At 50.6% G+C, this 24,558-nt stretch overlaps 2 protein-coding genes across 2 annotated transcripts in view; one reads left to right on the top strand and one right to left on the bottom strand.

The window, feature by feature from the left end:
- The window catches only part of LOC149854020 (claudin-4-like), a 29,249-nt gene extending 16,067 nt beyond the window's left edge, over positions 1-13,182 (bottom strand). Inside the window, exons 1-2 of the mRNA XM_090025690.1 lie at positions 13,113-13,182; positions 9,373-9,453 (exon numbers count right to left, since the gene is read on the bottom strand). The gene's annotated coding sequence lies outside the window, so the exon portion shown is untranslated. The remainder of the gene's footprint in view (positions 1-9,372; positions 9,454-13,112) is intronic.
- A 4,070-nt stretch (positions 13,183-17,252) lies between these two features.
- CLDN3 (claudin 3) lies at positions 17,253-19,263 on the top strand. The gene has a single exon (XM_090026264.1). The coding sequence runs from the start codon at positions 17,541-17,543 to the stop codon at positions 18,183-18,185; it is 645 nt and encodes a 214-aa protein (XP_089882390.1). The 5' UTR covers positions 17,253-17,540; the 3' UTR covers positions 18,186-19,263.
- Positions 19,264-24,558: the final 5,295 nt, after the last annotated feature.

The following is a 24,558-nucleotide window of genomic DNA, read 5'->3' as shown; positions in this document are numbered from 1 at the left end:
TGGTGATGGCAGTGTTCAAATCTGCAGCTGCACTGTTCTGCTGACCAGCAAAGGACAGTCCTCCCATCTCTCCAGAGAGTCAGCTGCTATCAACTCTATGCAAGAGTTTCTCTTATGAGGTTCCTACCAGCAGCCTGCATTTGCCTACTGCCTCAGAATGGTTTCACTGCACATCACCAGCACCCGCCATATTTCGTCAATCTAGTTTCCTGCTTATCAGCCAGGACTACACTGCGGTAGGCTCCACTTTCCAGCTAGAATCCAATGGGTCCTTGATTCTGCCTTGATAAGGTTGTAATGGGCTCCTAACCCCTCTTACTTAGTAAAGAGGCTGCTGAGTTAAAGAGCTGAGGCAGGGTGTAAACTACAAAACTCTAAGCTCTCATTCTGGTAATTTACTCTCTGACTTTCACATAGCTTTCTACAATACATAGACCAGTCTGTGATGCCTCTCAGTGGGCATGTCTATATGTGCAATTAATGCATCTGAATTTTCTGTGCAGAAAATTCAAGAGCATTAGAGTGCGTGTCTGCATGTGCGCCTGCATTGGGAGCAAACTTAGCCTGACAGGAGCAGCCTAGTCCAGGGCTGCTCCTGCCCTTCTCTATCCCCCTGCAGCAGCCAGGAGTTCCAGGCTTTCCCAGGTGCCAGCCCTACCCTGGCAGGAGGCTCCAGGGGCAACTACAGGCTTGCAAGGAGCATACAGGTCAGGTCTGGGCTCCAGGGGCCAGAGGGGAGCTGTCACAGCTCCCCAGGGCTCAAGGTCTCATCCCTGCAAGGCTGGAAAGGAGCTCCCCCAGGAGCCAGTACAGCTCCCCCAGCCACACCTGGCAGCCCCTATTATGGCTTCCTCCTATTCAGCTGCCAGGCAGCCCCAGTTATGGCTTCCTGCTGCCTGGGCTGACTGGGAGCAATTTGCTTCTGGTCAGCATCTACACATGCACTTTGGCGCATTGGCTTACAGCACCATTTTCTAGTGCTTGTATCTATGGCATTTAAAATTAATTTACTGCGCAGTAATTGCTGCGCACGTATGGACAGTGATGCTTTACTGAACATTGGATCAGTCTAATGCACAAGAAAGCATCTCATGTAGCTGCACCTAGTCAGTCTCCATCCTGCTTGCTTTCTTTCCTGAGCTTGAGCCTGTATACTTCTATACTAGCAGCTTCCATGTGAGATGCAAGGTTCTGGAAGCACAAAACCCTCAAAGACTGTGTACTGAGAGAGGCCAAGGACTGGACACTATGATGTTCATCAACTAGTGTTGAATGTACCTTAGAAGTCTTGGATAATTGTGAGGTAACTAATGCAAATTAGTTACCTCATTAAGAATTAGTTTCTCATTAAGAAACTGGGGAGCTGTGGTGTAGACACCCACACAGTCAAATGGGTCGCCAACTGGCTGGAGGGCTGCACCCAGAGGGTGGTAGTGGATGGGTCCTTCTCAACCTGGAAGGACGTGGGCAGTGGGGCTCCGCAGGGCTCGGTCCTCGGGCCCGCACTGTTCAACATCTTCATCAGTGACTTGGACGAGGGGGTAAAAAGCACCCTGTTCAAATCTGCTGATGACACTAAGATGTGGGGGGACGTGGGCACACTAGAAGGATGCAACAGGCTACAATCAGACCTAGACAGGTTACAAGGGCAGACGAGAATAGGATGGGATTCAACACAGACAAGTGCAAGGTGATGCACCTTGGGAGGAACAACCGGCACCATACCTACCGGTTGGGGAACTCCCCTCTTGTCAGCACGGAGGCGGAAAAGGATCTGGGGGGTCATCATTGACTCCAAGATGAACATGGGCCGGCAGTGTGGGGATGCGGTCAGGAAGGCCAACCGCACCTTGTCATGCATCCACAGATGCATCTTGAGCAGGTCCAAGGAGGTGATCCTCCCCGTCTATGCGGCACTGGTCAGGCCGCAGCTGGAGTACTGCATCCAGTTCTGGGCACCACACTTCAAGAGGGATGTGGACAGCATGGAGAGGGTCCAGAGGAGGGCCACTCGCATGATCAGGGGGCAGCAGGGCAGGCCCTATGAGGAGAGGCTACAGGACCTGAACCTGTTCAGCCTCCAAAAGAGAAGGCTGAGGGGGGATCTTGTGGCCTGTTATAAACTAGTCAGGGGGGATCAGCAGGCATTGGGGGAGTCACTGTTCCCCCGAGCACCGCCAGGAGTGACCAGGAATAACGGTCACAAGCTGGCAGAGGGTAGGTTTAGGTTAGATATCAGGAGACGCTGCTTCACAGTCAAGGCGGCTAGAGTCTGGAACCAACTTCCAAGAGACGTGGTACAGGCTCCTACCCTGGGGGTTTTTAAGAGGAGGTTAGAGGAACACCTTGCTGGGGTCGTTTGACCCCAGTACTCTTTCCTGCCATGGCAGGGGGTTGGACTAGATGATCTGCTCTGGTCCCTTCCGACCCTAGAAACTATGAAACTATGAAATTCCCAAGCAGGGAAACATGTCTGAGGAACCTTTCCTTTGGAGAAAACCTGCAAATCTTGTTTTGTTCTGGTTCAGGAGACTGAACAAACAAAGAAGGAGAAGTCTTAAAAAGACAAGACCTGAGCTGAGGTCAGGGAGACACACCAGAGACACAGACTGGAACAAAGAACTGACAGAGACCCTTTGTGATGGATGGGTTATTGTTTTTAAAAGCTGGCAGGTCGCTAATTCTATTGCTGTTTCTGAGAGAGAGCAAGACTGAAGATGCTGCACTAAGATCATATGTGTGGGGGATCACTGTAAATTGCAGGGGGACGGCCACCTTAAAATCCTGCTCTTCATACAGTCAAGACAGCCACAGCCACTACAGGTAACAACCAGAAGCTTGAGACCTGAATGGGTTGCTTGGCAGGAGGCCATAAGGGAGAAGTGGAAGTGGCAGGAAGGATCAAACCCAACCAGAAGGGGTAGGGTGACTGATCAGTGATGAGTATCCAGTTCTTATAAAGCAGGGGTTCTCAATTTAAGTCATTTTTTTAATTTAGTGGCATCCCATTTTCCTGAAGGTATGTGCTGGGCCAGACTGGGAACAGGTATAGCATATTGGGGTGTTCCTGTCAACATTAGGCAGATCCAATAAACCCAATACAGGCAGGAGCCTTCGCAGCCATTTCCCAGTCTGGCCTTATCTGTGCCTCCTGGAAAAAAGGCACATGGGACACTTCTACCTGGCAGTGGCAGCAGTACCATGGCATCCTTGAAAGGGTTATGGTACCCTGGTTGAAAATCACTACTATAAAGGCTGTATCTGCTTCTTTTTTTTAAAGATAAAGAGTCTTGGGAAGCAGGTTGATCAAATCTGGGGAGGTCACATCTGTGGTGTAAGGTCTGCAAAAAGCTGTAAGAAAAGCTGGTAGGGTGGGGAATTTCTGACATAGCTTTCATTCAAGGGACAAGGGGCAGGTTTTATGCTGAACTGCTTTAATTTGAGAGTGTATGTGGGAGCTGGCCAGCATAACTCATAAATGATGGGGGGTTTTAAAATATATATATAATCTTCTATCAAAAACTTTCCATAGTGCCCTTAAACTGCATTAAGAAACCTGTGCACCCATTATAATAATAAACGCACCCACTCCCCTGCACCCCCGTGCACCCACCCGCTGCCCTTCCCTAATTCAGTCGTAGCTCCTTAGTCCAAGCCCTGCTCTGGGGTTTACATTCTCAGTTCATTTATTGTCCTTGTCGATGTCGATGTCACTTCCTCTGCTGCTGATTCTGATGCTGTCTTCCTTGCCATCTCCAGGTCCAGTTGCATCGTTGTCCTCTTCATTCCCCCGTCCACTTTCCCTCCTGGGGGTTCTTCGAACTGCCTGTGCCAAGTGTCCCTTTTCCAGGTGGAGCTGGCTGCATCTTCTCTGTCCTCTCCCATCGCTTTTCAGTAGTAGGACTGGAGTTCTCTCAGAAATATTTTAACAGTCTGTTTCCTTGAGCTCTGTGTGTCTGTACACCAGTAGGTTCCTGCATTGCCACAGGGCGCTTCTGACACAGAGCACAAACTGGTCAAAGCGAGTTATCGTAGACCCCTGGTTTTTCATCAGGTGTCCATATAGTGCTGCCTCCCTTGTTATCAGTCTGACTCCTGTCACTTCTTCAAGGAACCGGCTTACCTTTTTTCACACTACCATGGCATAGGGGCAGTGCCGAAGGATGTGACTGATGGTCTTGCTCTCATCTTGGCAGCTTTCCCTGCGGCAGTTGAGGCTAGTCCCTTGCCTTGCTCTGTGCCTCCATACCTTCACTGGGAGGATGCCCTGAAGAAAGGGCTTGAGCAGACTGTGGGTGTGTTGTGGTGTTAACCCTTTCTGATCCAGAATAAGGCCAACCACCTTCAAACAGATGAATGTTTTCATATGCCCTAATAAGGGCTCTGAAACACAGATGCTGTTATGTGGTATGTTGTAAAGCGGCTCAAAAGCATGAATTTTCAAGGGGAGCCAGCCAGAAAAGCATGTAGCCAAATCAATTTTCAGGCAGGGACTACAGCAGATGAACAGGCCCTACTAACCTTATTACTGGGTGCATCTACATGAGATGCTTTCCTGCACATTAAACTAATCTAATGTACAGTAAAGTGTCACCGTCTTAACATTCAAAGTAATTATTGCACAGTAGATTAGTCTAATGCACCACTTTCTAGCACCTATAGATACACTGATTTCTGGCATATTAAACTAATGCACCAAAGTGTACGTGTAGATTCTAACTGGGAGCAAATTGCTCCTAGGCAGCAGGGGGCCACAAAGGGTGGGGATAGCTGTCTCGGCTTGGCAGGATGCTGCCTGCCAGCCACATGGACATCAGGACCCATGCTGATCTCCATGTGTCTGGGAGAGCTGCCCCAGCAGCTGGGTCCCAATTTCCACATAGCTGGCAAGTGGCTTCTCAAGAGTTGGAACAGCTCTCCTCCCACCCCCCACCCTGCCCCAGAAATAGGAACCAGCCCTGTGCCCCTTGCCAGCCCAAGGCCGGAACTCAGGGGAGCCTGCAGCTTCCTCTGGCTGCTGCATGGGGGCAGGGCAGGTCAGGACCAGCCCTAGACTGAATTGCTCCTTCTGGGAGCAAATTTGTTCCTAAAGGGCATATGTTCAGACGTGTGTGGGGGTGCAGTTTAATGCTTCTGAATCTTCTGCGGAGAAAACTCGGGTGCATTAACTGCATGTGTAGACATGCCCACTGAGGTGTCAAGAAGAATCAAGTGCTGGTACACAGGTGCATATGGAGGTTTTGTGTTGGTTTCTTAAGTGTTTATAGCTGGTTAATGATTGACAAACAAATGAATCGGGTGACTCTTATGCTTCTACCTGAAGAGCTACTAAACAAAGAGAGAACTGCCAAGGAGCAGGCAGATATAGCAGACATTCTTCATTAACTTCAAAATGGTTATTTCTGCAGATGGCCAAGTACTGTTAAAAAGAGCAGAGGAGACCACATAATGTTGGCTAAAGGATCAAGCTGAAAATGGTTCTCTATGAAGGAACCAGCAGAACAAGGATGCAGACTGGAGCTAAGCCACAAAGGGCACAAACCAGTTACATTTTTCGCACAATCGACCCCCTGAAAGCGCTTTGTAGTCATGGTGTGACATGTACACAGCTGCAGAATGCTTTTAAAATCATCAGTTGAGCAACAAATTATGCCTCGTGAAATGAGAGATCAGATGAAGTTTCCACTTTAGAGCACCTTAGGGAACTTGTGTTTCTTGCTGACTAATTTGTGGCAGTATCAAGGTTGAGCTGATGTCGCCCAGCCCAACCTCCAGGGTTGTCAACAGGAAGGGAGGGGAAGCAAGCTGCATGTTGGGCCTGCAAGACCTCAGCTGGAGGGGAGTGTGGGTGGATCAGAGCTGCCTACTATCTTGCAGCTCCCTCCAACCCCCACCCACCCAAGCTCAAGTCAAGCAAATGTCAGTCTGCAGCTTGCTTCCCCTACCCCCTTTCTCTACCCCCTCCCCCATCCCTTCTCACAGACAGTCCTGGAGCTGGGGGGGGGGGCTTGGGGACAGGAGCAGCTCCTCTGATGCAGGCAGGCTCCTTGGGCTCCTGCAGGCAGGCTCGATTCCCACTCACCCTCCCCAACCCAATAGGCAAACAGCTGTTGGGTCAGAGGTGGGGCGCTCTTAACTCATGGCACTTTATGTAAAGTGCCATGAGTTAAAGCAGGGGCCTGCACACCTGTAAGCCCCCTAAGGGTTCAGTGTTTGGTCCAACAGGTGTGACACAAAGCAGGGCGGTCCAACAGTGTGCATGAAGAAACTGGAATTTTCCAGAACCAAAGTTTCAGGAAACCATAAAGAAAGTGCCTTGTTCTCTCACTGGATGATGAGAAGGAACACAGCCCAGACTGTGATTGGACGGTTTAAATCTTTGCCAGCAATCTTCTTAGTACACCTTGTTCAACAAGAACTTCTCTGAAACTGAAGTCAGGAGGAGGCTGCTCCCTCTGCTGGGTTGCAACTGAAATGTTATCTCTACCAAACATCTGATTAACTCTATGCCAGATCAACAAAAGGACCTGAATGGGGCTTGGGCACTAAGTCCAAAAGTTAGATCCTCAAAACCACCACACAGCTGCTGACTAATCCTAGAAGCATCCTGGTTGTCAGCATTAGTTTTGCAGGCACCTACAGTTCTACTTCAAAACATCTCAGTCTTGACAGGGCTGAGCAGTTCTAGGCTTAACTCATGCTGAAGCCCTGTTAAGAGGCAGCTGTATATTACTTCTGCACCCCACCACTCCACTTGGCAAGTATCCTTGGAGCATGGCTTCTATCCCTCTTTTAAGATAAGGCTCAGTTATTTTAAGATAGGGTTCAGTTCCTACATCTGCATGGGGGAATTCAAATTCATATTTCATACCCCCTAGCTCTAAACACCAGGCTGCAGCTATTCTGGCAAAGGTGGGGCTGTATTCTCCTTCCCTCGAGTTTAAGTATCCTGTTGGGCATGGAGTAACTTCAGTTTCCTTGGTTAGGGGAGAGAACATGAAGTATCCATCTACAGTTGAGTGGTGAGCATGTTTACCCAAGGGAAAGAGACTAGGGTCCTTGTTCCAGTAAATACTTAATTTAAGAGAGTTCAATGTTCAGTGGAGCAGGGAGTGGAGCCCAGTCGTCTCCTTGCAGCTCACTGACCTCAGTAGTAGGGCAGAGAGCCATGTATAGTCCTTGGCCAGTAAATCTCTAATCATTCCTTGCACAGCGAACACCTTTAAGTAGGTAGAGCTCAACCTGCCCTTCTCCCAAATTACTTTGCAGCCTAATGGTGAGGGCACTCCAGTCAGGGAAATGTTGTGGAGTTTCAGCGCCTAAGTCCCTATGCAAGTGCAGACCTCTGTCATTTAAACCAGTGTTTCTCAACCTGTGGGTAACAACCCAAAACTGATTCGCAAAAATATATGAAATGGTTATGAACACATTTTAAAAATGGATTCTCCTTTAAAAGAGAAAAACGTGGAAAACCAGAATGCCAGCCTGCAAGGGGCTGTTTGGGGCTCTCAGTTTTCCATACACACACACACCCTGCCCCACACACTAGGGGGCTGGGGGCAGGGGGCAGCAAGACAAGAGTGAGGGGCACTGGCAGGGCCAGGGGGCTGTTTTCTACTTAAACTATTTACTGGGTCAGGACTGGCCATCAATGTTTACAAATGGGTCCTGGTACAAAAAAGGTTGAGAACCACTGATTTTAACTCCTCTCTCGGGAGAACACTGAGAAATCAGAAGGCAAACAGGAATACAGCTGCCCTAGGGGCTGAAGTGAATCACCGAGCAAATTCTCTGTCCTGGGTAACTAGTCATTGTTAACTATGAAAATGAGCCCTTGTATCAGATCTAGGGACAAAAAAGAAAATGGCTTTCATACACAGACAGTTTTCCCGAGTGCCAATGTCGTCACATTATGCTAAGTGCTTATAAGGAAGTACATGCTTGAGTGAAAGCCCTCTGAATGACGAAAATGTGTGTAATAAGTTGAGTCTCAGTTGTCTAGAAATGAGGTGATTCATCAACTCAGATGAGTGCTGAGAGCACTAACAGGGAGTATCAGTACACTAACAAAATGTGTAACAAGAAACTGCCTCTCTACAGCAAAAGTTACTCTGAGATCCCCAACATGTGTCAGGGGACTTGACTGGGGACTTGACTGGGTGGGGCAAGAGTAGGTAAATTCGTGTCTGTCCGACTGTCTATTGACATGGTACAGACAAGCCCTGTAAATAGCACAGGTTGGCTATGTGTGTTACCTGGCCAGGGTCACTTTGAACTGAAACAATACCATTTGATGATCAAATACCTTGCTTAAATTCTTCTACAGAATTTAGTTTAACTGATCTGAGCAGGCCCATCATCCCTAGAAACCTAACTGGAAGTAAATAAGAGTCCATGTCAGGACCAAAATTATGAGGATGAAAGTTTTCTTTGTAACAAGGTTGTGTTAGATTAATTCCAGCTCTTATCTGTCACCTCTTAATAAACAAATCTTTCCATCTGACATTCAATCTGATTTGCTTCTTGTGCTCTGAGAGCTTTGTGCTCTTTTACTCTCAGGAAGATTGTGCCACAGGCAGAAACAGAATCCCAATCTGTGTGCAAGTGCCAAACATGGTTGTTATAAAAGTGCCACGTAGGTACATGAAGGGGAAACAGGATTGAGCCCTTAGTAACCTATATAACTTTTAAAGGAAATGAATCTCATATATTAATTCCCTAGGATGCACTACAGCTAAGTGACACAGATCCAAGGGGCAGCCTGACTCAAACTAGCAGCAATCACTTAATAGTGTAATTAAACACTATTATATCATCTGTATTGTATCATATTTTTTTGTGCAGCCCTAGGGCAGGCTCTGGGCATTGTCCCCCTGCTCCCTACCTCCCCACCATGGAGTAATGAGAGGGGTTTAGGATCTTAGCTTGGGCCACTCTGGTGCCACTGGCTATTAGTGCTATAGTTCTCCATTAAATGGTGACACATCTCCCCATACGTTGCAACATGGAGCTTGTGCAGGGCCCCAGGAGCAGGCTCTGATTCTCAGGGAGACGCCTTCCCTTTCCTCCACATGGCTCACCTTCCCCACTGGACAGGGAATTCCAGGGGCTCTGTGGGGAACAGGCACTAACCTCCGGCCCCTGTGAGGGCTAAAGTAGAAGGAGCTCTTGGCTTCTACATGCACTAGTGAGGGTATACAGAGGCAGCGTGTTGTTCACCCATGTTGCTTCCCAAGCTGACTCAATACCGAGAGCCCTCACATTTGCTCTTCTTGGCAAACCTCCTCCATCCCATCAGGCTCTGTCATCACCCCAGCCCACCTGCTCTCCTAGCCAAGACAGAGCTGCTATTGATGCTTTGAGCTGACTTACCTGCTACCTGCTGTCTAGGAGGGCCTTCAACAATGGCGCTTCTGTGTGTCTTGGATGGGAGCAGATCCAGCAGTTCTGCTCCTGAAATACAATCAGACAGGAGCAATTACAGTCCCAGCCCAGACCCCCGGAGGACAAACTGAAAACAAACCATCCCAGAGGCTATCCACCCCAAGGAATACCCCAAGAGCCCCGACTCTTACCATTGATACCTAAGGGCATGAGAGCAGGGGCATTTTGACCTGGCCAGCTCTGGCGGATGCTGTGGTCATTTTTTTCTGGTACCTTCTGCCCTAATCTAATTTGCTGGGGGGAAAGGAAGAAAGCACTGAGATCCTGTGTTCCTGCCAGCTCACCAGCCTGGAGCAGATTCTGCCTGGGCTGGGGAGGGATGCTAGTTTGCTCTGGTGCCTCTGTCCTTTGAGGCAGTCGAGGTGGATGGTGCATCTGCAGGCAGCCCTGGTTTCCTGTTTGTACCCAGACCAGTCTGACTTCCCTGTTCACAATGCTCCCTCACATTCTAGCTGAGCACCAGTCATGCCAAGCACAAGTCCAAGGCCAGGTACTCGGTAAAACTGCCCTTCCCTCTCAGCCCGCTCATTGGCGATTCTGTTCCTTCTGGTGTCCTTCTTTTTCTATAATGGTTTTTGGTCCATTATACAACAGCACCCATGCAGCAGATGCAACAACATGTTCAGTCTTATTCTGTCCATGGGACGAGGGAAAGGCTGATCCCTGTTGTATATTCCCATGGGTTCTTTCCAGGCTAGTATAAATAACCCTCCCCAAGGAAGTTTGCTCCACAGCCCAGTGCACCTTGGGATCTGGGAACGTCTGGATTCAGCTGACATTTTTCCCTCCCTTCACAATTTCTTCCCATCTCCCTGTCCCGTCCCCCATCTTACACCCCAGATAATACCTCAATGGCCTTCTCACTCTGCTTAGCGCATACACTTTTAGATATCAAATTCTCCTTAGCCTCTGTCTAAGCCAGTGATCACCAACCCAAGATAGATCTCAGAGCCTCTTGGAGTAGATCTGAGGCTGGGGTGCAGGGATGAGTGCTCACATGCATGCACGCACATGCCCCAACCCAGCAGGTCAGTCTGTGGGGGAGGGAAGGGGCAGGGACTAGATCAAGGCCCTCCTGGTAAGGGACAGTGCTGTAGAGGCAGCGGCAGGGGTTAGTTGAGTGGGGCCCCAGCAGGGTGGGACTTATCTGCTGGGGAGGTGCGCCCCCAAATAATATTTTCTCCCTCTGACGTGATCTGCCCCCCCACTTCCTTCCCGTGCACGCCCCGCCCCGTGTCCTGCTGGGCAGGGGCAGAGGGAGGTGGAGGCAGCGCATGGTAGATCTTGGGTTGCTTTTAAATGCCAAAGGTGATCTCCTACTTTAAAAGGTTGGAGACCACTGGCCTAAACAATTACTACAAATTAAAGAGTCAGCTTCTTGGCATTCGCCTCCAGCCCCTGAAACTCTTTTATAGCCCTCCTCTGAGGTTCCTATGGTTTACCAATATCTTTTTTTTGTAAACAGCAAGAGGTTTGGGAGTGATATTTCTCATTGAACGCACTGGATATTTGGGGGAGATGTTAAACAGGCTTTCAGGCACAAAGTACCCTTCTTCAAGTCTGGACCATCATGGCTCCAGTCACATTACAACTCTACCACAGTGTCTTTTTTGAAAGTGGATGGCCATAATGCAAATACCCTGTAGTCATTCAAGCCCTGCTTCAGAGGAAAGGACTGTTTTCAGGATGCCCAGAGTTGCAGTGGCTGTCTTGCTGCCATGCATTGCAAGCTCCTGTCCACTCTCCTCTAACACAATGGCCTCTCTCTGACAAGATCTGTGTGTTCCTCATGACTGGCTCCAGATGAACATGTGTAGCAACACAGGGGATGCACTACAAAGAAAGGTATTTCAAATGTGCATTCTAGGTACCCCTCCTTGGCTTCAAGAGCACTTGAAGCCCAAGTCCTATTTTTTGTAAACATTCAGAGGCATGATTTCCTCACCACAAGAATATTTGTACAAAGCCACACGCTCATGAACACTCCTGTAAAGGTATGTGCAATTTTGCCCTTTTTAGAATTGAATTATCAGGTCAGGCAGCAGCAAAGACAACTTCAGACTTGCCAGACCAGTCTCTCTCTGGGAACACAAATGGACGAAGGGGATGACTGGTGTGGGAGCCTCCAGGATCCATAAAGGGTCTTTTCAGCAAGTTGAAATAACACAAGCCTTTTCTGACCACAGGTGTTTTGAAAATAGAAAGAACTAAACTCACAGTTTACTTGTTACAAACAGTTTGAATGCATCTCTCTAGGACTAGTCCCAGTTTCTTGGTTTCTAGGTCTCCCTCTATCACTTCTCTTACATATAGTTTTTGCAGTTCTATAAAAATATATTTCAAAGAGCCTCAGTGATTTATTCCTTGTAACCCCCTGCCCCACCTGGTGCTCACAGTTCCTTTCTTCTTGAGACAGAGCATTTTTTCTTGCTATCATTTAATTTCTTCACTTGAGACAGATCCAATTGCCTGGATCAGTCCCCTTCCATTTTCATGTAGTTTGGTCCCACATCTCCAGCTCTCCAGTTCTCCAGGACTTCTGCCTCAGCTAACAGGGGTTCTGCACACCTGTTCACAGCCAAGGGTGCACATCACCCTGACATCTGCAGTCAGTTTCCCATTCTGTGTCAATGGCAGCTGTGTCCCAGTCCAGCTCACTTATGATCCAGTCTCTATATGGTCACTGTCCCAGTCAGAGGCCATTCAGTTTCCCAGCCATTTCTGTGTCTGAAGATGCCTACCTCCCCCTCTCTCCACACCCCTGGGCCTCAGTGCCTTCAGCTCCCTTCATTCTTCAGGCCCTTTCTGAATCTTTCCCCTCATTTGGTTCCTTCCCTCCCCTTCCACATGGTAACCCTGGACCTGACAACGGTACCTTCCATTCAAGGGTCTCTAAGTGCTCAAGACACCTACATAAAGCTACTCTCAGAGCTCCCCAGCAGAGCGAGCGACTCTCTTAGCTGCAAGCAACCAGCTATGATGCCAATGAGCTTGATATAAAAGACTGGAGACAGGGGAGAAGAAACTGAGTTCCAGGGCCTGAGGCAACTTTCAAAAGAGTTGGCCAAAAGGGAAGAGGTAAATTAGGGCTGAGCTCACTGGGCGGCCCTGGACAGGGTTGCATGTAGGTGTCCACATTTAGACATCGGAGTCTGCCCTTGCTGCAGAGACTCTTAGGCCTCTATCCTGCTTTCCATGGGGAGGGGGGCATTTCCTGCCGCTGCCCCACCTAAGAGGGGCATCAGGAGCTAACACAGGACAAATACCGTTGGGCAAATGCAGGTCCACTCAGTCAGAGATCCTGCTGCGTGCTCCTTCGCCCAGCCCTGCAGCTAAGCAACCCAACCCCAAACAGGACAGTGTCCAAGGAGCCGGGGGAAGAGAAGCTGGGCGATCGGGGGAGGGTGGATTTCAGCCGTCCTGTAAAGAGCCCCTCCGGCGCGAGGCAGGCGGTGGTCCCTGCCCCCTCCCTCGGAGCCGGGCGCGGGGGGGAGGAGCACAGCGACCCAGACCCTCGCCCCCCCCCCGCAGCCGTGTGAGCTGCCGGGCAGCTGCCTCAGCCGCCCCGGCCCGGCCCCGAGGGCGACCCCGCGGTCCCAGGAGCTTCCCCAGCCCCTGCCGCTGCCGCACCAGTCGGGGCTGAGCCGCGGCCGGCCGCGGGCACTCACCGGCGGGCGCTGGCCGGGCAGGGGTCCCGCCGCATCAGGTGCGCGGCAGGAGGAGCTCCGGGCAAGGCAGGGAGCGTGCGGCCGGCGGCTGCCAGGGGAGGCGGGAGCAGGGAGGCCCGGCCCGGGGAGCCGCGGCAGGTGCCGCCCGCACCCGCCCGGCCCCGCGGAGGGTCCCCGGGCACCTCGCCAGCACCCAGCGACGGCCTCAAGCCGCCGGAGGGAAGTGCCAGCCCTCCAGGCGAGTCCGCTTCACACCGAAGGAGTCGCTGGCCCAGCAGAAGAGCCCCAGCCCGGGCAACCCTGGCTGCCCCGAGGGTTTTCAGCGCCCTTCTACGTCGCTTCTTCTGCCGCACAGCCCCGGTCCCAGCCCCGACCCCACAGCTGCGGCACGCTCCTCTCCCTGGCCCAGCCGCCGCTGCCCGCTGTCTCAGCGGAGCCCCAGCACCCTGCCAGACTCCGCTGGAAAGCCTCCACTCTCCTGGACGGGAGGGCACTCGGCAGGCCACGGGGAGTCCTGCTCCGACAGTGCTCGATGTGTTGTATCTTAAACAGACACTGGCAAAAACTATAACCAGTAGGGACAGGCTTGGACCATTCTTGCCCTCTGGCTAACAGGGCCACTTGTCAGTACTGTTAAGTCCAACGAGTCCAGAAGGGTGCCCCAGCCACTCCTGTCCCCTCCGATGGTAACCTCAAGGTCCCAAAGGTCCCCTTGGTAGGATACAGCCCTTCCCATTGAGCTAACGCACCCTGCTCTCTTTTGCTTTCTCTCTTGGGCCCAAGGAAGCTTTAGTTAATTGATGCAGAATGAAGCAGCTTCAACAGGATCCCCTCAGGCAGGTAAAGGAGGAAGTGGACCAGGGTCCATTGTATCATGAGTGAATGGCTCGACTACTGATCCTGGTGTGACAGCCATACCACTTTCTCCTCTGGCTGTATCTTAATAAAAGCAAGCCCTGCTCTGTTTTTTGAAAGAAAGGGTCTCCAGGAGGGGGCCCAGGCTGTGGAAATAAGTGGCTCAGTTCCAGAGAAGAGCAACGTGTAGGATGCAGCCCTGGTCTCAGCGTTTCTTATTGGCTAGGTCAGGTGGCCTCTGCTCGACATGCAGACTCTTTCAGATTTCATTTGGAAGTGCCCACAATCCTCGGGCACTGCATGCGGTGTGGGCCCCTAGCATAGGGGTCTGGGTCCCACTCTCACTCTCTCCCTTCTCAGTTTTGTGATGATCAAGACTCTTTGGGCATTTATACACATTCTCCAGGACAGGGCTGGGGGGGGCACTTTAATTAGAGCAGCTCCAAACATATATCAGCATCCCTGCACTGAAAAATGGTGGCAGGAGCACTTTAACTAAAGCTCGTTGAATGCCCCCACCACCATTTTTCAGTGCGGGAACACTGATACATGTGACACTGGAGTCTGCTGGAGTGCAGTAATTACCACACTCTGGGAGACTTGATTAATCGAGTCAGCTTGGATGCACTGTAATTACAGCACATCAGAGAAGCCTCACTGCATGTGTTATTTACTGTGCTGCCGGATACCAATTGTATCTGACAAGATTATCCAGCAATATAGTACATTAGTGTACTGAGTCATAATTGCCACACATTTGTAAATGGTGATGCTTTACTGTGCAACAAATTACTGTGGCTCGGTAAAGCATCTTGTGTAGATGCATCCGGTGAAGACTGAGTTCCCACAGGACACTGTTTATTGGGCGCTTGAGGAGGGCTAAGCCTCTTTGAAAACCTGTCCACAGCTCCTGGTAATCTGTAAATAGGCCAGGACATGGGGAGGGAGCAGTTTCTTCTACTGTTCAGGGTTCAAGCTGAATGTGTAAGGGCCCTGGGTTTGATATCACCTCACTGCGATTCCCACTGCATTCTCAGCAGGGGATAGTGTGGGGTTGGAGGGCACTGAGGGCCCTTTGCTCTGTACTTACAGGCTCCTTTGGAGTTCAGCATTTCCAATATGCGTGCTTTGCCCTATATTAACAGCCATGTGGCTCTCTGGGCATTACTCTTGTGCCATTGTCTGTACTACCTGCTTTGTGTGACCAGCTCACTGTAGGGCTGACAGCAAGGAGTCTAGAGGCTTACAGAGAAAGCGAGCTAGGTTTCTACTCAGGACAGGTTGCAACAGTGCCTGGTTGTGCTGTTCATCAGGGTCCCAGCACTCTGATAGAGGAGTATTCATCCCTGAAACTCAACTGGTCTTTGCACAGTAATGCAAAGGTAGCTGGCTGCTCCCTGAGTTTGCTAGGCTGTTGGAAGATAAGAAGCAATTCATGAATGTGTTAAAGCTGATAGATCTCTAATCTTAAATAAACTGCCTTCCTTTTGGTAAGCGTAAGAATTGATAAACAACTCCAGAAATTAAATAAACTTCACTTCAGTGCCAAAGCCAATGATTCTACAACATGCCCACACCACTCACTGCTGACAGGACTTAAGGCTGGACTAGCCAACAGCTACCCCCACCACCAATGCTCCTGGCCCTGCTCTCTACAGTGCTTCTTGCTGGCAGAGGCTGGCACAGGAGTGGCTCTGAAGAAATTCCTGCTGCTAAACAATCTACACTGTTTTCAGAGGAGCTGCTGGGCTGTGTGCTCAGAGGCTGGGAAACAGTCTGGCCCTCACAGGAGAAATGGCTGAAAGGGTATGGGAAGAGCAGGGATCCTTGGTGGCTTCCTAATCAGGTAATATGTTGCCAGCCATGGAACCGTATTAATGTGTTGGTTTAGGAGGAGCTGAGGGGCTGTGTCACCTGGCCTGTGTTGGAATCAGCCCTAAATACTGGTGTGAAATGAAAGGGACATCACTGACTAGTTGGTGTAGGGTGGGTCGGAGGTGGCAGAGCCCCATCCTTCAGACCAGCCCCAGCCCTAGCCCCTTGGCCACCCTCCTGATGTCCACTCTCCACCTATTCCCTCAGGCTACATCTGTTTTACTCTCCCAGATTGGGGCCTGGACTAAGGGACTGAATTTGGGTTAGGGAAGGGAAGAGGGTGGGAGCATGGGGGTACAGGGCAAAGGGTGCTTTTATTGTAATGAGTGTGTGGGTTTCTTAATGTGATTTAAGAGGTGTGATGGAAAGCCTATGATAGAGAATTTATATATATTATATATAAATTTATATATATTATATATATATATTTTTTTTTCATTTAAAAAAAATGCCAGGGCACAGGTATGAGAACCATGGCACTCCATTCCCCAGGCAAGTGGAGGGCTGGGTCTAGCTCTACATGCTCAGGGTCTCCCTAGCACACAGCCCAGCAGCCAGCATTTGCTTTCCCACAAGAGGGAGCAGCTGGAGGCCCTGATACCCTCCACCCCAGGTGTTGCCAGGTTTGTGGCAGGCATTATTCCTGGTCTGTCTGTGACGGTGGGTAGTGTTGTGGCAGGGCTGTAGACTGATGGCTTGGTGCCTGGGGGCACTGCAATGAGTCAGGGGCTTTCCTGCTGCATGGCACCAGAGGGGTTGGGGAAGTGGATACTGGGTCTGGTGTCTGGACACCTCTTTTGGCTAGATGCAGCATTATGTTGACAGCCTCTGCTCTGTTCCTGGAAACAGAGTCAGCTACTCAAGGCCATGGTGCATTTATGTCCCACAGGGCCTGGGATCCAGCTATTGTGGTCCAGGGGAGGCTGGGACTGAACCCTTTCTGCCCGAGTCAGCTGACACTCCAGAGCCAGCAGTTCTCTAGTAAGACTGCTCCAGGCTTAACCCTGGCACCTGCTCACAGGCCTGCCAGAGACTGAGGGCTCCAGCCAGGGTGCTGGGGATGAATCCAGAGTAGCTTCACAGGCAAAGGTCAGGCTCTGGAGTGTCTCAGAGGACTCAGGTGAGCTCATTCCCAGCCTCCCCTGAGCCACTGCTGGCACAGGATAGACAAGCTCTGCAGGTCCACTCCCAGATCTGAACTTGCAACCCCATTCTAACTGATATTTCTTCACACAGAAATCCATTTCCAGCCCTTCCCCTCATACCCAGTGTCCTATCTGCCTGGCACCAGCCCAGCAAGCATATCGATAGTCATAGTTATGAGGAAATGACAGACTGAAACTCCATGCCCAGCTCTGGGAAGGGCTCTGGCTCCACCCCTTCCCCTGTCCATGTAAGCCTCCTTTCTTGCCAATGCCATCTCTGTAAACACAGGGGAAGGGGGGCTGGGGCAGTGGCAAGGGAGCCAGTGAAAGGGAGAGAATCCGTTGGCGAAGTCCCACCCCTGAGCAAACAGCTGAGGTAATGCAGCCCAGCCCTTTGCTGCACTTGGTGTTATAAGGCAGCCCAGCCTTAGGTGCCTCTAGGTGTGAGCGAGCGGATCCCCTGACGACTGCACAGACAGCAACAGAGGACTGCAGGTGTCGAGATACAGTCGCTCTCTCCCTCTGCGTTGGAAAGCCTTAAAAGTGCAGCACCATGTCGATGGGTCTGGAGATCGGTGGGGTGGCCTTGTCGGTGCTGGGCTGGCTAGGCACCATCATCTGCTGTGCACTACCTATGTGGAGGGTGACAGCCTTCATTGGAAACAACATTGTGACAGCCCAGATCATCTGGGAAGGGCTGTGGATGAACTGCGTGGTACAGAGCACGGGCCAGATGCAGTGCAAGGTCTATGACTCCATGCTGGCGCTGCCTCAGGACCTGCAAGCAGCCCGAGCCCTGCTGGTGGTTGCCATTGTGCTGGCCGTGTTGGGCCTCCTCATCGCCCTAGTTGGGGCACAGTGCACCCGGTGCGTGGAGGACGAGACCTCCAAAGCCAAGATCACCATCATGGCTGGTGTGATCTTCCTGCTGGCTGGGGTCATGACACTCATCCCCGTCTGCTGGTCTGCCAACACCATTATCAGGGACTTCTACAACCCACTGGTGCTGGACCCCCAGAAGCGAGAGCTGGGTGCCTCTCTCTACGTGGGATGGGCAGCTGCAGCGCTGCAAGTGATCGGGGGCGCTCTGCTCTGCTGCTCCTGCCCCCCCAAGAGTGAAAAGTACCCTGCAAGCAAGGTGGCATACTCTGCCCCCAGATCTGCAGTGCCCAGCTATGACAAGAGGAACTATGTGTGAGGAGATGACTAGATGGGACCTCTCCTGCTGCCCCACTCCCACTTATGAAAATGTTCCAGTTCTTTACTGCTGCACTCTGGAGACCTTCCTTTTTGACGGAAACATGGCCATCCCTTGCCATCCCTGGGACAAAAAGTTGAATGGACAGCAGAAGGGGCTGCTTTTGAGAACTCAGACTGTCATTCCCGGGCTCAGGTGGAGGAGGAACTGCTTGCTGTCTCTTGACCACAGAGCTTCTGACAAGGGCAGGTGCCTCCTGGCTCACATTAATTCCTGTCTGGTGGGTGTTTTGTCTCTGATATATTGTGCTCTGAAGCTCCCCCACCTAAGTCCTCTCTGGGCATTGGGAGAGTTTAGTCCCTGGGGCTGGTTTCTTCCTTAGACCCAAAGTACTCCTCAAACCCAGACTCTGTGCTTCAGCAAAGGCTTTCAATAAGAAGAGAATCCTGTGCCCAGCCCTGCAGCACAGGGACTGGCTGGGGAGTTAATGGGGGAGGGGGGATTTGTAGCAATGGCCGCAGCCTCCCCTTAGACGTGGGGCAAGCTCTGCCTTTGTGCTAGGATCTGATACACTCCTTTATCCCTCACTTTCCCTGCCCTCATAGGATTTATTTCTGAAACAGCTTCCAGGGTGTGTGAGGGTTTCTCCCACCCACTCTGTTCAGCCTTTTTGTATGCCCTGAAGCAGCAAGGGCATGGATCTGTCTGGAGCGTGAGCTAATGAACACAGGTGCCCCACCCTGCCCCAGCTCAGGGTGCCAGCGCCATTTCTTTGAGCTGGCAGTGGGAGAGGCCAAGAACAAGGTGGCTGGGAGCTTTCCAGCCTTGTCTTAGCAGTCATGTCCCAGCACAGAAAATGGTGGCACAACAAGGTTCAGTGAGCAAAGTCCTAGCTGTGAGGCATTGAAAGGAGCCTGAGTAGGGAGTGGGCTGGGAATAGACTAGCAGAGCCTTCTGTCAGTAAAATGTTCTCCATTAGGCTGGGCTGGGCTGGGCTGGGCTGGGGCTCCATGTGGGTTCAACAATTGTGTAAATAAAAACAGCTTCTTGTAAATAAACACAGTTTTTGTAGCTGGAAGAGGTTTCATTGTGATTTGGGGTGTGATGGTTACAACAGGTCGCACTTCTTGTTGGATCATGGAACTTGACTGAGTGATAGGGGCTTGGAAATTCAGCAGCCTCCAGCCTGCAGGGCCCATCCCATGGGCTCAGTGAGGAAGAGTAGAAGAAAGATCACTCAGGAGGCATGAGCAAGTGGTAGTAGCAGCAGTCATGGGGCAGCTTCTCAGCTTGCTGCCTACACTGAAGTCTAGGCAAGCTGAACACGCTGCCCGCACAGACAAATACACACAGCAATGCTTCTGCTGGTTTGTGCTACCTTACATGTTTCAATAAAATTGTCCAGTTTAGTAACAGAGCTGAGTACTGTCCCACTCTCCACAGCACTGAAACCAGGGCTGGAAATAAATTCTGCAAGGTTCACCATGGTATGGGCTCCAGGAGGCAGGAAAGGTGAACCATGGAGTGCAGAGGTGGAACATATTTTTCAGGCCATCTTCAGCTAACCCCATAAGGGACTTGGGTGTTGCAGACCCTAACTCACAAGTGCTCTGCTGTTCACCGCAATCAAGTTTGGCCTCCAGGCTTCCTATATAGTACATGGCGAGTTATATGCCTCAGTATGAGTGATGTAGAAGCCAGCACACTGAGCAGGAAACTGCCCAACCTGCCAGGAGGAAACACCACAGTATTTAGGCATCAAAATCTGATGGAATTTCAGGCCTCAACCTTCTCCCAGAATTTAGCAACTATGCCAGGTCATCTCTTTCTAATGGACAACCTGAGAGACCCTGCCCTGTTACAGCCAGAAGTCAGAGAAACGATGGGATCTGGTCCCTGTGTTCTTTTCTCGCACATGGACAGCAGACACAAAGCAATTTTGGGTGAGGGACATTATAGGCGAGAGGGTCTGCTATAGAAACTGTGTGGTTTGTCTAAGCCAGGAGTACTCAACCTGTAGCCACCTAGATTATAGTCTAGAGGGTCTACTATGGAAACTGTAGTTTGTGTAAGCCAGGGGTGTTCAACCTGTATCTGTGAACTGATGGGTTAATAGATACTGCAGCAACTCCAGTTCTGCTCTATTTACTTTCCCTGCCCAACAGAGTTCAAAGTGTGTTTCTTGCTGTGGGGAGTGCGGACAGGTCTCTTTTCTTCCTTGTGTGTTCCAGGGGAGGGACGGTGTTGAGCAATGTCTTGTTGGCATTTACCTGTTCCCAGCAGCACAGAGGATATGGTGGACAGTCCACACCTTTCTGCCTTCCACACATCATCAGGCACAGACAAATACACACAGCAGGACAGGCATTAAGGAGTGTGCTCCTGGGTTGGGATGGGGGGGAAGCGATACTGTACAAAACCCAGCCCAGGCATCTACACAGACTGGGATGGCTGGTGGGCAATGAGAGCACATGGCAGGAACTGAGGTCTCCCCCTGGCCCATAAGACCCATGACAAGTATACCCAACTCTTGAACTCCTAGACTTTTCCCTGGGGAAATGCCCCTGCTACTGCAGAGAAGAGCGGCTCTCAAACCAATGAAAAGCTACTAAAAGGAGTATCCTGGAACAAGCACAGCCCTGTCCCCTCCTCAAGTTTCAGGACCAGGAAGTGATACTAGCAGGCAGAAGGAAGAAAGGCGAAACCTCCTCCTGCCAACAGTGCATTGTAACCAGGCACTTGTGGGCAGGCAGAAAACAGCCCTGCCGCACTTGCAGGTACCCCGGCCATCTTCTAACTCACTGAGTGTGCCTACCTCTCTGTGCTCTCCTTCTGGGTATAAGCCTTACTTCTCGAGGTTTAGGGCCCTCTTTCTCCTCTGATAAAATCAGCACCAAAATACCCATTGTTCAAAGCAAACTGATCTTGGGTTCTGGTTTGCCTGGGTCTGTTGCTAGCTGAGCTACTACTGCCTTGGGGAGGTGGAGGGTGAGGGGCAGAGGAACCCTCTGGATGTCCAGGTTCACAGCAGGTGCTAGTCAGCAGCCAGACCCCTCAGGGGTAGATTGCTGTGGTTCAACAGCCTGGTGATCAGCAAGCCTGGGGCACTCACTGAAGGTTCCCACACCAGCCTTCACCTTGGCCCATGTAGTGAACAAGGAGATGGTTGCTGGTCACACACAGACCCTCTAGTCTCCAATCTCAGCTCTGCCACAGTTCCTTTCCATGGAGGGCTGTATGCTGTTACTAAGACTGCCTGTGGGTGTTTCTGCCATGACCACTGCCTGATCTCTCCCACTTTCTCAGGACAGCCTAGACACCACAAATCTCACACAGCAATCCTACACATGGTGCGAAAAAGGGCCTGCCTTCATACCCACTCACTGCAGGCAAGGTGTTTCTGCTGATTCTATGCATCCTTGCAATAGGCCAGAGAATACACGGCCTAGATGCACACAAATCAAATTTTCCACCTATTTCCAAGCACAGAATGGACCCCCAGCGCCATGTGCTTGTGAAACAACACCAAAATCCTCCAGGTGTGCCATTCTAATTCATTGCTCCCTTATTTAGAATGGCACACAACTAACCACATATGGAACAAACAGAAATGACATTTTGATCAGCCCCTTGAAATCACTGTAAAGCCATGCCCAGACAGAAGAGCACAGCTGCAGAGCCCTCTGATTGCACACAAAATTAACCCTCATTGTATAAGGATTCAAACGAAGCCACTCCTAAGTAGTGACATAATTAATTTCCCTCTGCTCCAGCTGGTCACTTTCTGCTCACCTATGGGAGAAGGGGGGTCCAATTTACCTGCACCACTTCCCCCCCCCAGCAGGGCTGAGAAAACCCAAGAAGCCCTCACTACCCTGCCTTCTTCCCCCTCCCATCCAGAGACAGCAACAGAAGTGCGAAGGGAAGAACAGAGCCAGGGGAAGACACAGCTTCTCTCCCTGGATGGCCCGCCTCCCCAGTCCAACAGCTAAAATCCATTGGGTTAGGAGGATCAGTCTAATTCATGGCAATTTCTGTGAATTGCCATGAGGTAGACCAGGTAGCTGCACTTCTGTCTGTGCCCATAGTCTATGTCTATGCAACAGAGAGGTGAGTTCATGTCAGGTTCTCCCACCACAAAGGGCAGGATAAGCAACAGTGAAAGACAGAGCTGCAAGTGTGCTGGATCTTTGCCTACACATTCCCAGGATCCATGGGTTCAGGATTTTCTCAAGCTTCTGAGTTTTAATTTCCTGACATTCAATCTGCTTCACTCCAAATACCCTGTGCTAAAATACTGTATCTTGTGACAATATTCTACAAATGTTGCTTCAGACTAAGTTAATTTGTACCAAGAGTTATGCTAGTAGTTCTCTTTCAATGTTTTGTCAGGAACTCATGGCAATTAGAGATGCCCACAGTACATAAGAACCAAGAAAATATGGCTATAACAGGGAAAACAAACTCTGATCCATGGGGATTTCATGAGACCGGCTCATTCTGGGCATGAGCACTGCATATCACTGCACTCACAAAGTAGATTGCCAGGCCTTCCTGGGGTGGCTGTCACACTGCATAGTCACATAGAGCCCTTTTCCACGGTAGAAAGCCAACAATAGGCTGACCATGCATCAAGTCAGACAGGCTGCCTGAGGTTTTTGGCTACTGGCTCTGGCACAGCAAGAAAACAAAACGGGAAACAGCAGCTGCCACACTCCAAGATGGGTGGTGTCCAACCTTGGCTATGAAGGCCTTCTGGGACAAGCTTTTTTGGGTCTGCAAACCAACCAACACGATGGATCCCAGTCCTACCATGCATGCATGGCTCAGACTACTGCACGGAAAGCAACTGGTGGAGTTTCTGTGCTGAAAGGTGCCTGTCCCAAATGAATTCCCTGAATAGCCAGTTGGGAACACGGGATTGTGGAGATGCGGCAGTTACTACAGAGGGAGAGAGAAGACAAGAATTTGAGGTCAGACATGGCCAAAGAGGACATCCACGGCTTCCAGCCATGGGTGTGATGCCGCATACTTGTGCCTCTGATGCACTAGCCAGCAGGCCAACCAGACATACCCAGGTGTGTGAGAGAACATAGTCTAAACATCTGTTGAACATCTGTCCAACCCAAAGCAGGTGGCTTCTCTCAGACAAACCAGTTTAGCAAACAAGAATGCAGCTTAATTTGGAACATATGCCAGCTCTCCACCTCAAAACTCACATCTAAAGGCCTCATCCACTTAAGTATCCACATACACATACACATGGGGCACAACCACCCTCACCCCTATGCAGACATCTGTATTAGCTTCCCCCACCCATACATGCATGGGATGGGGCAGTCACTACCAGTACACACACACTTCACACCTGCAGACATTCACCTGTAATACACACACACCCTACAAGCACTCACCCTGTTTAATGGGGCAGCACACTTGGCCCCGAGGTTTGGATCCCTTGGCCTCTCATTAGGCTTCATTTGGATCATTTCAGCCATTCCTCCTCCTTCTTGTATGTCTTAGTGCTCCCAGTCCATGTCAGGGGCTTACCCTCACTCTTTTGGAGTACTGATGGAGCATCCCAAGGGTGCAGAGCACAAATACATCTCCAGGAGGGAAAGGGACAGGTGTTTCCATGATCCAGTGAATCAGGCTGTCAAGAGATAGCTGTTGCCAGGAACCTGGCAGGGGAAACACCATGTATCTGAGTCCAAGAAGGGAGTTTTCCTTAAGCCCTCCCAGGGAAAACTGTTCTTCTGGCATGGTTTAGTACCCACCGAGGTGCTGGGGCTTAATGCCTATTTTATGGAAATAGGAGGCTGTTCCCTAGCTTGCTCCTGCAGCCACATGGCTAAGGGCAAGCAAAACTTTGGGGCATCTGAACCCCAAGCCTCTGGGCTTGGGCCTGCACATAGGATCCCTGCCAAAAGAAATTAGAAATATCTGAAGCCCCTGGCAGGGGTGGAGGATGTCTGCCAGTTGTAGAGCCACTTGTGATTCTGGACTTGACTCATGGATTTGAACTTGATTTGGCTTGGAACACAAAAAAATTCTTTAAAAAAAAATTTTTTTTAAGTTTCCATGAGCCAGTGAAACAGACAATGGGACTGTGGGGAACACGGGGCTTATCATCTAGGGGGAAGGTGAAGGTTATCAAAAAGTGCCTGTTGCCAATGATTTTGTACATGGGTATGATGTACCTCCTGTTCTGACTACAGGCCCGGCAGGTCCAGAGGGCCTTGTGCCTCTTCTCTTGGGGGGGGCGGGGGAAGACAGAGCTATATAAGGAGGAAAGATTGAGGGGATGGGGGTTTCCCCAACTTAGAGGTTTTTGTTTATGTCCACTTCTTCAAAATGGTGGTGAGTGAAGCAA

This window comes from Crocodylus siamensis, chromosome 13 (assembly GCF_052110815.1).
Source record: "Crocodylus siamensis isolate JL-2025a chromosome 13, ASM5211081v1, whole genome shotgun sequence".
Lineage (NCBI taxonomy): Eukaryota > Metazoa > Chordata > Crocodylia > Crocodylidae > Crocodylus > Crocodylus siamensis.
This window is presented reverse-complemented; position numbering and strand designations above follow the sequence as displayed.

Bases quoted from the DNA above. Each gene is read 5' to 3' on its own strand.
- CLDN3 (XM_090026264.1), top strand. From the start codon at position 17,541: ATGTCGATGGGTCTGGAGATCGGTGGGGTGGCCTTGTCGGTGCTGGGC.